General features: G+C 47.7%; 1 protein-coding gene across 1 annotated transcript in view; it reads right to left on the reverse strand.

The window, feature by feature from the left end:
* Window positions 1-355: 355 nt before the first annotated feature.
* FGFR3 (fibroblast growth factor receptor 3) overlaps window positions 356-12550 on the reverse strand; it is a gene marked incomplete at its 3' end in the record, with an annotated part of 54888 nt that continues 42693 nt past the window's right edge. Inside the window, exons 7-17 of the mRNA XM_080343159.1 lie at window positions 11900-12044; window positions 8825-9012; window positions 7764-7912; window positions 7551-7672; window positions 6247-6357; window positions 5876-6066; window positions 4438-4560; window positions 2748-2818; window positions 1189-1326; window positions 607-712; window positions 356-520 (exon numbers count right to left, since the gene is read on the reverse strand). Of these exons, the coding sequence (XP_080199285.1) occupies window positions 356-520; window positions 607-712; window positions 1189-1326; window positions 2748-2818; window positions 4438-4560; window positions 5876-6066; window positions 6247-6357; window positions 7551-7672; window positions 7764-7912; window positions 8825-9012; window positions 11900-12044 (1509 nt within the window). The remainder of the gene's footprint in view (window positions 521-606; window positions 713-1188; window positions 1327-2747; window positions 2819-4437; window positions 4561-5875; window positions 6067-6246; window positions 6358-7550; window positions 7673-7763; window positions 7913-8824; window positions 9013-11899; window positions 12045-12550) is intronic.

Consider the following 12550-nt stretch of genomic DNA (forward strand, 5'->3'; position numbering starts at 1 on the left):
CCAGGTTCAACATTCTGCTTAGTAAAAAAAAAAGAAGAAAAAAAACCAGAAAAATAACCCCCCAAAAAATCATATATGATAGATCATCTCGGCAAGAAATTAGTTCCTTCAGGCCAAACAGTGCTTCTTGACTTTTTATACAGCAAATGGGAAAAAAACCCAAAAAAACCCTAAAAAAATGTTTGTTTTTTTCTTTTTACCCTGAACAGCTCAACAACACAAATCTCCAGGCACCACCACACAGTTCCACTGGAAGATCCTTCACTACGGTTTCATCCTCGGCGTCCCATGCTTAGGCCTCCGTGGGCATGCTATCCGCCTGTCCATCCACCTGTCCGTCTGCCCAGGGGTGTCCTCACGTCCGGATGACGCCGTTGCAGGGGGGGTGCTTGGGCAGGCAGGGCTCATCGGGCAGCAGATCATGTGCAAAGACCGAGTCGTCCCCCGAGGAGCAGGTGCTGTGGGTGTCCTGTCCAGCCGGTGAGTACTGCTCGAAGGGCACCGAGAGGTCCAGGTATTCCTGACAGGGTGACAGACCCATCAGTGCCAAGTTTCACCCACCATGGACCAAGTGAGCCCTCCCCACGACCACTCCACCACACTCACATCGGTAGATGTCACGGTGAGGACCCTGTCCAGGTCTTCCACCAGCTGCTTAAAGGTTGGCCGCTGCGAGGGGACGGCGTGCCAGCACTCCCGCATGATCATGTACCTGCAGGAGGGAAGAGGGGACCATCATCCATGGTGGGGTTAAGTGGTGCCCACCAGCCTCTGCCCGCCCACCCCCAAATTGCCTGAGAGAACAGCTATGGCCAACGCAACTTCAGCCATGGTGGCCTTGGTGCGTGGCCGCCTTGGGGGAGGAGGAGGGTTTTGTGAAGCCATGCTCCTTGTTACTTGTCACCCCATGCATGTCCACACTCTTGAAGCAGGAGGGGGAACCATTCTCAAAGTGACACACCAGAGCTTCACCCCCAACAACCATTCACCAAAAGAGGGAGGTGCTTTATGTCTCCTGGCAGTCATGGACTGAGTCAAAACACATGAGGGTGGGTGAAACTACCCGCTGCCAGCCCCACAATTGCACTCTGGGGACGTCCCACCAGCTGAACCACGGCCTGAAGCCACATTTGGCCACAGAGGGAAGGGGGAGTGGGGAGAGGAGGTCACCCCCCACCATGCACTCACAGGTCGTGGGTGCAGTTTGCGGGTTTGTCCATCCGATGGCCTTCCTTCAGGAGTTTGAAGAGTTCCTCAACAGGAATTCCTGGGTATGGAGACCCTCCCAAAGTGAAGATCTCCCATAGTAGCACTCCAAAAGACCAGCTGGAAACCAAAGAAAGATCTTTAAAATTCAATGAGTTTTTTTTCCAGCTCCCCCCCATATTCCTTTCCCCCGCTCAGCTTTATTTCTGTGCAGCCATGCATAGCTAACAAAGTCATCAATAGCATGACTAATTGCCTAGGCCATTTTTACTAGTTACTTGGAGATCTCTGCTGATCCAACTCAATAGCAAAGAAATCCCAGGCACCAAGTCTGAAATTGAAATGAGCATTTAATCAGATAGGTGACAGCCCATCTATTACCCCCAGCTCTTTGTTAGGTCTTCCACCAGCTCCACTGAATGGAACAAATCAAATTATTCATGCACAGCTTCACTGAATTGCAGGCTTGGAACCACAGGCCACTAATTGTGCAAGCTGATACCAAAACTTGCTTGTTACAACACTCATTTCACTGGCCAAGCTGGGAGAAAAATACCCCAACAAAAATCAGAGGAGCACTAATGTTACACACTCCAGTCCCGCAGCTGTGCTCTGGTTAAAAATCCTCTTTTTCAAATGTATCTTTTGCCTTCTTCATTTTCCTTTTAAAAACAGGGATTATCTGTCTCTGTTTTGCTTTCATGCATGCTTGCTCTCCCATTCTCTAGCTTTGATTTATCTGTCATGCCTGTTGCAGCATTACCTAAGCATGGAAACTATGATTTAAGATCAATAAAAGCCAAAGTATGTGAAAAATACAGAAATAGAAAGATTAATTTGTCTGATTGCAAGTGGTGAGCCTTGAGGAGCAGGCAGGCTGGCTGCTGAATTACTGTAAAAATGCCATTATCAACCAAATACTGAAATAAAAAGCCAGTGTGTACGATGAGCTACTTAAGCCCCTGCAAAGTTCAGATGCGATACAGATTTACACGTCAGGCAGGCTCTGCTGTTTGCTTACCGTGCAGAGGCACCAAAATGGACAAGACAAGGATTAGGAAAAATAAAGGCAAATAAATGAAGCAGCAAAATTAATCCAAGAATATATTTGTTGAATATTCTCTGATCGACTCTCTGCTAATAGCAGACAGAATATTTCAGGCTCACCCCATGCACCCAACTGAAGTATAACCGTCTGGGACAAAGCGTGGAGGAAGGCGAGGGGAAATTATTTTTGCACGATATTTTTATTTAAGGATTAATCTTCCCATCTATAACCAGACAAGAAATACCTGCCAGCATTCCAATAACTTCTCAGCAGCTTACTAGAGATCCTCAGATGAAAGCAACTAGATAATGGCAAAATAAAACCACGTGTGCAAAGCTGCCGCTTGGAATCAATTCATTTGCTTTTGCGTCCCAAGGTGCCCCAGCAGCAAACGAGCCCTGCTGGTGCTTAGCAGTATGTTTGTCTTTATGATACTATAGGTGTTGATTTCTCTGTCATTTAACTTTTTTTGAAAAAGCTTGGGTATGCTTACACGTCGCTCTGGTGAGTGTAGACCCGGTCAAACAAGGCTTCTGGAGCCATCCATTTCACAGGCAGCCGACCCTGTAATTAGGAAGACAATGGGAACATCCCATCAGCATATTCCCCCAGCCACAGAGGCACCATCTGAATCTTCTCTTCTAATCCAGTTTGAAACATTTTCATTAACAATCACATCTGCCTTCCCGGTCACTGGGCAAAACAGTAGTGGCCACATATAAACAGATTAGAGGATTTGATCCCTGGATCTTCGCTGACAATCTCTGCAGTAAATGCTCTCTGTAGAGGACAGTATTTCACTGCCAAGGCAGATTTAACGTATCAGAGCATCTAAATCTTTGCGTAGGAACAGCATCCGTTGCTCAAAAATGCAGTTCACTCTGCAGCAGAGCATGGGGCAACACTTTCCGTCTCTTTGGTTGCAAGAGGCAGTTTTACTCAAGGTCCAAAACCTGCTTGGAGGTTGAACTTGAGGGGAAACTTCCAGGAGTGCAGGCAAGGGCCAGATCCTGTAAGAATCAAATCCCAGTCCAGCTGGAGGATAAAGGAGGAAGCCTGATCCCAGGTTTCCAGGGGAACATGCTACATCAGGGTCATAAATATGGGCTGTCACATAAGAGAAATATGAAGAAGACTAGATTAATCATAATTCTTTTGGGCTTTGCTTGGCCTCTGGATGGAGTCAGAAAGGACTGTTTCATGTTTGAGGCACAATTTGGCTATGGGAGGGTTCTGTCCTCTTCTGACCTGCTGTCTCAGTGGGGGAGACAACTAGAGATGGGACATAGGCAGGATGCACAAACAGGATTATGCTCTCAGCTGTCCAACACAACTCAATCAGGAAATTAATCTTATTTGGAATTAAATTCCCAAGAATTTTTATTCATTTATGATTAAGAAATCCTGGTATTTAAGAAAGATTTCTGATATGATATTGGAAAGGATCAGTATGGGCATAGCGGGCTTTGCAAGACTGTCTGGACATTCAAATCCCTTGCTGTTGCAAGGCCCTCAGGTTCTGCAATGTCCTCAACCTCTTCCACTCTTCCATCTCTTCCACTGCCATCTCCACGTTGTCATAGTTGTGGCTTTTGCTCAGAGCTCAGCGTCTGCTGCAGGGCTCTGAACCAAGACACAGGTCTTCACTCCAGCCCTTCTTTGTAAATTAATCTCTATAGAAAATATAAATGACTCCGGGACTCAGCCTTTGTCTGCGACTAGACTCACCCTTGGCAGTCAAGGAGCTCAGTTGTAAAAAAGAGAAATGCATGAAAGCCAGGTAGCTTCAGATACACAAAAAGAGACATTCCTCTGTCAAGGGCTCTGGTCGGACAGAAGTTGGCTCTGTGGGACCTTTATGAACAGTAGTGGAGCAGACTGGAAAGGGCTCTGTTCCCCTTTGGTAAAAACCTTGGCTTCTCTCAGTCTAAAGCCACCTGGCCAGAGCAGAGCCCTCACAACCAGCTGCCAGCAGCAGCTGTATCCATCAGGAATAAAATGGATGGTGGGTAGACTCCTGGAACCAGCCTATCTACAGTCCCTCACACTACGTGAGGCCACTGGCAGATTTCTTCCTCCTAAGCCCCTCTAGAGAGGGAGACATGGGACAAGTGCCACTTACTGCAGGGATGGCCAAGCTCCCTGCCAGAAGAACTGTACGTGCCTGGCAGCTCTGTACTTACATTGGTGGTTTTCTTGTAATAGTCGATGTTGTGAACGTCTCTTGCGAGGCCAAAATCGGCAATTTTCATCACATTGTCTTCAGTGACTAACACATTCCTGGCTGCCAAGTCACGATGAATGCACTGTGAAAGGTGAGCAAGTCAATCAATAAGGGCTCGTTAGCTGCTCACGCCCGGAACCAACGGCACCATGTGGTTTATGAGCTGTTGTTTCATTGACTCCCAAGCTCATAAAGCTGTGGGCACTGCTTTAATTCCTTGCCTTCTGTGTCACTGCCCCATCATGCATGCTCAGTGGGAGCCACCTCTTAGCAACACCTAATCGGCAGTGCTGACACAGCCACACGTCTTTTCTCTCCAAAGGGGATACACAGATGAGAAAGCCAAACCTCCTCTTCTGTGGGTGCCTACTGGGATGTGAAACTGTCTTTCTGCCCTGCTTCCTCCAGGAAGAGGAACACAGGCTGATGTTTGAAGGAAAATAATCCTGAAATGAAGACATTCTCAATACATCCAAAATACACCATAGTTGTTAGGTGAGGAAGAAGCTAAATCAGCCTGGACTGTGCAGAAAGGGAGTTTAGAGCCACCACGAACCATCCACTCTGAACTACAGTCACAGGACCAAAGCACCTGACAGGTGAAGCTCAACTTGCTCTTGCCATAGTGCTCCCTGCCTGCAAAACGAGGTCACGCCAGCTTCCCGAACCCAAAGCCTAATTCTCCACTTGCTGATGTCAGGGTAAATCAGGACTAATCCCAGGGTATGATGCAAGCAAATGCAGCAGCCAGCTCAGTGTCAGCAAACTGCTCCCCTGGGAGCATCTTGGGCACAGTCACACATTGAGCCAAATCTGCTGCCAGCTCCACTCCCTCTGAGCCTACACGTGCTGGTGACAGCCAGAAACACGTGAGCTACGTACACCCAGGGCCTCAGATTCCTCGTGGGTGCTCTGCATCTTCAGCAATCTCAGAAGGGAGATGAGGGGCACAAGGGTACATGCAGCTCCTGGCTGTTGTCTAAAATAACGTCTCCCACAGTGGAAGCTCACAACATGGTGTGATACCCACCCCGACCACTGCTGCCTGAGCCTCAGGATCACACCTCTGAAAGCCAGTTATCTCTGTGAGTGGTGCAGGTTGAACTGGTGAGGAACAGCACCAGCGTCTGGGTTGCTTGTGCTTTTGTATGTGTTTTGGAGATGCTGGCAGGCCTTCGGGCGACAGTGAGGGCTATACAGCTGCATGGTTCACGCATACAGATGGCATACGGGAACTCCTGCATAGGGCTGAAGCTATCTCAAAAAACCCCATGATAAATCAGGTCTCTAATGCCTGCAACACTTTGCTTGAGTTGTCCTACACGTAGACAACATCGCATGCTTTTGAACAGATGGGCCTGACTGATGCTTCTACCAAATGAGGTTTCCCAGCTCACCTTCTGAGATGCCAAGTACTCCATGCCACGGGCCACCTGGTAGGCGCAGGAAACCAGGTCTTTAAATGTCAGCTGCTCCTCAGGTAGCTTGCAGGTGTCAAAGGAATAGTCCATGCCAGGTGGGCGACGTGCCCTGAGGTATTCCCGCAAGTTCCCCTTCGACGCGTATTCCACCAGCACATAGAGCGGTCCTGCAAGCAAGAGCATCATCAGCATCCAGTGGAGGAACAGCACATGCTGCCCAGGCGCTAGGCTGACCACTGAAACCTCATCTGGGACATTTTGGGCAGCCAGTGACCAATTACATAGAATGGACAGTCAAATCAGAGCCTCCCACAGCCCTGCAAGCACTGGGCTGCCGTGCTACGTACCGTCCTGCGTGCAGGCACCGAGGAGGTTGATAATGTTCTTATGCTTCCCAATCATTTTCATCATTTCCATTTCAGAGACCAGGTCAGAAAGGTCCTTGTCTGTGGCATCATCTGGAGAGAGCAAGAAAGGAAACCAAAAAATGATAGGAAGAAAAGAAGTGTTTTGGGAAGTAGTTAATGCAACTGCTGCATAGCCATGTGGGGCTTTGATGGGGAAACAGTACTTAAAACATGGCAATATTGGTTTTCATTCTACTTCAGGAAGAAGAATCAAAATAAACCCAAAGCTTACTACCACACAAAAAAAGAAGACAAAAACCCAAATAAATTGAGGTAAATGTTCATATGGAAATCAATAAAGCCTTTAATCTTCTGTTTCATCCTGGCAACAATTAAAGAAAAGAGGTCAGTTTCGGTATCTGTGATTATTTTCCTTTTCTGCTTGTTTCCCCCATCTCGAAGGACAAAGAGTAAAGGATGGTGGAAGATCAGAGCTGGAAGAGGGGCTACAGGAAAGAATGTAATTTTCCTACAAAAGCAGAAAGATGGAGAAAACCTCCCGAAATTAATGCTTTGGTTTGGAAAGAGGGAAACATCTCCACTTTCAAAAACAACTTCAGAATGGATTAAAGGAAATGTAAATTAAAAGAATCCTTTTCTGACAAGAAATATTACTTTTTTAAATATATGACCCCATGTAACCTCAGACCTGGGCTGCTCACTGTCGGAGCACCTGCCCTGTTTATTCCAGCTGAACTCCTCGGGGTGATTTTGTCTGTGCATTGTCTGTGGTTTCTGTGTGTGGGAAGGATGGGAAACAGACTCATTCCAAGGTGCCTTGCGAATCGCCCATTTTGGCTTCCCTTTAACCTCTCAGGAGTTTGGGGTCAAGTTTCTTCAATGAAAAAGCTCTTCAAGAAGGAGTTTGTCAACTGAGTTTCTGCAAACTCCACCTCAGGTTGTTGCATAAGCTTTTAAAACAGGCAGTGCTGGTTAAGGGAGGAGTAAGGAGTGGGTTGATTCACTGAGCTGGCTAGAAGGGAAGGTGGTTCCCCTTCTTCTCAGGGATGCTATTACCCCTTGGCAGAGAACTAGATAATTTCCAGTCCCTCTTCCTGGTGGGATTTTCACTTTTACGTGCTCTCCAAGGAGACAGCCCTCACCTCCAGGCTATGAGGGTGAAGGGCAAGAAAGGCTGTTCTTGCTTTCTTCTATTGTATCTGTTTGTAAAAAAGACTTAAAAGAGGCAAAGAGAGGAAATCCCAGCACAATATGCCATTCTGCCCTCTGTGGACTCCCCATACCTTTTAACATCTTGACAGCAACTGTGATGGCCTTGTTTGGCTTGTCCTTATCAATCCCAATCGCTTCAGCCATCACCACTTGGCCAAAACACCCCTCGCCGAGTGGCTTCCCCAAGGTCAGGCTGGAGGGAGGAACAAGCAGGCACATTAGTGGGTACCAGCTGGTGACACCAGCAGCAGGCACAGGGACCCCAGCCTGTGGGTTGGACTCACCGAGAGCGTGCCAGTTCCCACTTGGGATCAGGAGGCAGCTCCAGCTCGGAGACATTGGCCAACATGGGCCCATCGCTGGAGGAGAGACGTGTGATCCGGACAAGGGGCGTGTTGGAATTCATTGAAGAGTTGGACTCCAACGACACCTGCTTGGGTAGAGCAAATGAAGTGTTATTGCCACCTGTATTCCTAGGGAAAGCAGTGCCTGAGATGGATCACTGAGGGAGTCTGAGCTATCTTTGCCTACCGACACCTTTCTGGTAACTTTGAAATGGGAAATCCCCCCCATCCTCCACCTCTGTCCCCATGCCTGCAGAAATTTTCTGATCTAGGCACTTGTGGTCAGGTTTTTAGCTGGTGGTAAGGAGGACCAGGTCTGACAGTGCCCTTCAGCAGGCAAGAGGTACAATTCATTCATTTGCTCTGTGTGCATCTCCATAGTACCTACAGGCTATTGAATGACTTTTCCTGTTCTGGCACCATAAATGCCCAACACGAGTTTGCAGCCCAAGCCATGGAATCTGCATCCATCACTATGTGGTTTTACATGGTGCCGTCTGCTCCTGCCCTTCTGCAATTACATATGGCAGAGCATCTCTAAGTGCATGGAGAACGAGGAACTTCTCCCACCTCCATAGGAATTGGTTCAAGCCACCAGTGACCTCTGTGAAAGCAGGACCAAGCACAATTAAATGTCCTCCTGCTCTCCAAAGGCATGCTTCACCAGGGAGCCAAGACTAAACTGTTTCTTTGCAAAATGTGCTTTCTGTGGCATCCCCAGCTGCAGTGCCAGCCCCTCTGGGATGAGGACAAGAGAAACGTGGCTGCTTGGGAGCTGCTCATAGACCAGAGTCAGCTGCCACCAGCTACTGCTCCACTGGAACAGAAACAAATGAGTAAAAGGGGGTTAAACTACACCGCAGCCAACTTATGTCCCTCTTGGGCAATGATTTTCTGGTAGAGCTCCTCACCTAGAGAGAAAAATTCAAGTGGGACCAAATAAAACAAAAGGAGGAGTGACGATAGGGGGGAATAGGAATCTTGTATCTACTTTCTGTTACCTGTCTCTTTAGTGGAAATTTGGAGACTTTCTGTACAGTAGGGGTGTTCATGGCTTTTTTGTTTGGCATTTTCATCCTGCAGATAATCACAATGACCACCACCAGGATGAAGAGAACAAAGCCAGTGCCGTAACTGAGAATGCCAGCGTACACTGAGCCTGAATCATCCATTTCCATGAGCTCCTCTGCTGTGGGGTGACAAGAGATGGCAGTCAGGACAGGGCATGCAACTACACACATATAGCGCAAAGAATCTGGGGAGGACTTGCTCATCTACGCCAATTTTTTGAGCAACTTGAGTGAGGGGATCCTCCTAGGCCAGTGGTTTACCACCTGTGGCTGCAGCTAAAACATTAGATCAGTTTGCCTTTTTTGGGCTAGTTTTACTGCCATTTGATGCAATCCTGGGGTTTCTAAGAGTCTTCAGCTCACAGGTTGAAAATCACTGCTCTAGGCTGAAGGCACCTTCACATGTCTGTGCTGTCCCTCTGACCCAGATCTTGCTATCCCTGCACATCCACACCATGTAGCTGGACACCTTGGATGTGCAAAGGCTGCAGGACTGGGGTTTGCTGCACTTCACTCATTCAGCTTCTCCAGCATCTCCATCGGACCAGTGCCTGCCCTGAAGGACCAAGGGGTTTGAAGGGCACCCATGGGTAAGGCATCACATAGGGAAAAACCTCACAAGGGTAATCATAGAATCACAAAATAGTTTGAGTTGGAAGGGACCTTCAAAATTCACCTAGTCCAACCCCCCTGCCATGAGCAGGGACATCTTCACCCAGATCAGGCTGCTCAGAGTCCCATCCAGCCTGGCCTTGAATGTCTCCAGGGATGGGGCATCCACCACCTCTCTGGGCAACCTGTTCTTTCTTCTTACCATCCCCATTGCAAAATTTCCTTCTCATGTCTGCATAATCATTTCATGAAAACTTAGTTCTGCTGAGAAAAAGCTGGAAGGTCTGGCCCAGGGGTGATGGCATGAGCCCATCGACAGTGGTTACCTGCTGGCAAGACTTTTTTGCAACCAGCAAAGCTCAGCTCTGATTCTCCCCTTGTTCCTTTCAGGACAGGCACGTAGACCAGAGGAAGGAGCCATGGTGGGACTGGTTTTCTGTCCCCCAAAGGTGTGTTAGCATCAGAGGAACAGCCAGCAGTGGGAAACTTTATAATGAAGTCATGCCGGCACAGTTAGCTCACTAATGGCTTGCATACACCACTGCTGCCCCAAAGCAGCATGTTCGGCAAGCAGGAGATTTCCCCCGGCAGCAGCAGGCTCCGAGTTAGGTCTTCCATGGCTGTGTTCAGGGGGACATGGGGAAAGGGCCATCAGGGGCTGGACTACCCCCACTGGACTACCCCCACTGGGGGCTGGACTACCCTGTGTCCCAGCTGTGCAGGGCTTGATCCTGCCAAGCGTCCATCCCTTCCTGTGGAGAAACATTACCAGATCTCTCAGGATCAGGCACTATGGTTGGTGCCATGGATCTGTTGCCTTGGTTCACACCATCTTTCCTTCCGTATTGTGGACAGGGGTTTACAAGGAGGGTTCCCCAGGTGACCTGTATCCTGCACCCTCTCCATGGGTAGCGCTCGGAGGCCTGCTGCTGCACAGACGGCTGTCCTCCGCAGCATCTGACTTCAATATAAAGTCCCACTTCAAGTTTTTTGTTGTTTTTTCACCATTTGTTCTTTGCTTAAATAAGAGGTGTGAGTTCATACATTGTAAAAACATATGCGTAACAGTTGGATGAGACAGTATCAGGAGATGCTCAAAATAACAGAGACATTAGTCTTCTAACCAAAGGAAACGATTTCTCATCCAGCGGATGGCAGAAGCAGAAACAGGATCAGTTCAGCTATTTTAGAGCTGGCAAACAAACAGAGAAAAGACCAGCAGATCCCACCGGCAGCAGGGTTGGGCATGGAGGAGACCCTCTTGTGCCCCAGTAAGAGTGATTACATCCAAACCACCCACATAGATAAAGTCAAGATTAGAAATGCCAAAGTTTCCAATTCCTGAACACATCCTGAGCTGGACATGTTGTGAGATGGACCTAAATGTGGTCTATGACTGGGTGACCCAAAGTAGGGTGTAAAGGATTTTGGTTGTTCTTTTAGTAAGGGTCTACTGAACACACTCCAGGTCTGTTCATGAACTCTCTGCAAGGCACAGAACCTTTGAGATTCAATATGAATATTGCTGGTGCTTTCCTAGACCATGCTCATGCCTTCCCTGTAGCTGGAGGCAGATTCTGCAGGTAAAGGGACAGCACAGCCTCATTACTCTCTTTTGGAGAGCAGATCCCTCTGTTGCATATTCTGCGCTGGCTTCATTGTCAACGAGAGCTTTTACACATGAAAGGACCACAAAACTGAGGTCACTCTGGCCTCGGGTTTCAAGCCCACTGCAGCTTTCATCGATCTCAGCTGGAGCAGGCAGCGTGCAATGCCCCTGGGATCCCGGGCTCCTGGTCTCTCTCTCCGGATGACTCTCCTCGACCTTCTGTTTGAGATCGCTATCATGGCCTGTTCATCCGTGAAGCGGAAATAATACCACAGGCAGGGAAGGGTGTACTCACACCAACCACTTATGCATCTAATTTTAGGTTAAGATATGAGGTTAGACAGAACGTTTCCTTCATAAGATGATCCACAGTCCATGTGCAATTTAGGTGACCTGGATCATCTGATGGGGAGGTTTCCTTCTCCCACTGGCAGTGTAAGAAGACAAAGCTCCTGATTTTGGCACTTAAAGACAGTCTCCTAACAAAGAGGCTGTAAACACCTCTCTGTTATCTAGACAAAAAAAGACACTGAGCATTGGTTAGCATTTTTGCAATAATAATTTAAATCTGGAGATACAATGCAAAAAGTGTCATCTGTGAATAGGCAACAGAGGTTTTCTACTGTGTCAATTTGCCACCGGCAGAACAAATCCCAGAGGAGAGCCCTCCTTGGATAACACACCCTCTTCCAAACAAGGGGCAGTCTATGGGAACTTGGCATTTCTAAAGCAAAACATGAAAGCACCCTGGAGAAGGAAGGAGAGGCCAGCACAGAAGGAAATACCTGGTAGCACCGTCAGCCAAGCAGAGTGATGTGAGAACCCAATAGAATTCCCTGCGAGACAAGTATATTCCCCAGCATCCTCAAAAGTAACATTTCGCAAGTACAGAATCTCTAGCTCCTTATCCGTTGTGTTAACACCTGCTGTCTATGGGGAAAAAAAACACACACATATAGAAAGAGGGAAAACAGAGAATAAGCCACATTCCCAGCAAGTGTGAGGACACCACAGGCAAATTTCAAAAGCAGATTAAGATTTTTTTGTATTTCTTTTTCCAATGGCCCATCTTTCACATTTATTTATTCATTCCCCTCTGCAGTTTGTAGTCAAAAGCAAAAAAAAAGTTCCCTTCACCAGGTTCTTACTCTGTCCCACTAAAGAAGCATGCAAGCAAAAGCATCCAAATGAAAAATTTACCCCACAATATGACTGACTTTGGGTTAGTAGGGTGAGTACAGGGCGGGGAAAGAAAGATGATAAAAGGAAAGACAGAAACAAAGGAGAAAGGAGGGGAGATGTAGTGGGGAAAGATTCAAGTGCTGATCAGAGGAACATACAAACATTTTGGTTCATTAGCTCGTCGAAAAATACAGAATTTTAGAATTTTTTCGGAGTGGGCATTTCAAAGCTGTATATTCACTACAAAGCCCTTG

The sequence above is a fragment of the Nesoenas mayeri genome (assembly GCF_963082525.1).
Source record: "Nesoenas mayeri genome assembly, chromosome: 4".
Classification (NCBI taxonomy): Eukaryota; Metazoa; Chordata; class Aves; order Columbiformes; family Columbidae; genus Nesoenas; species Nesoenas mayeri.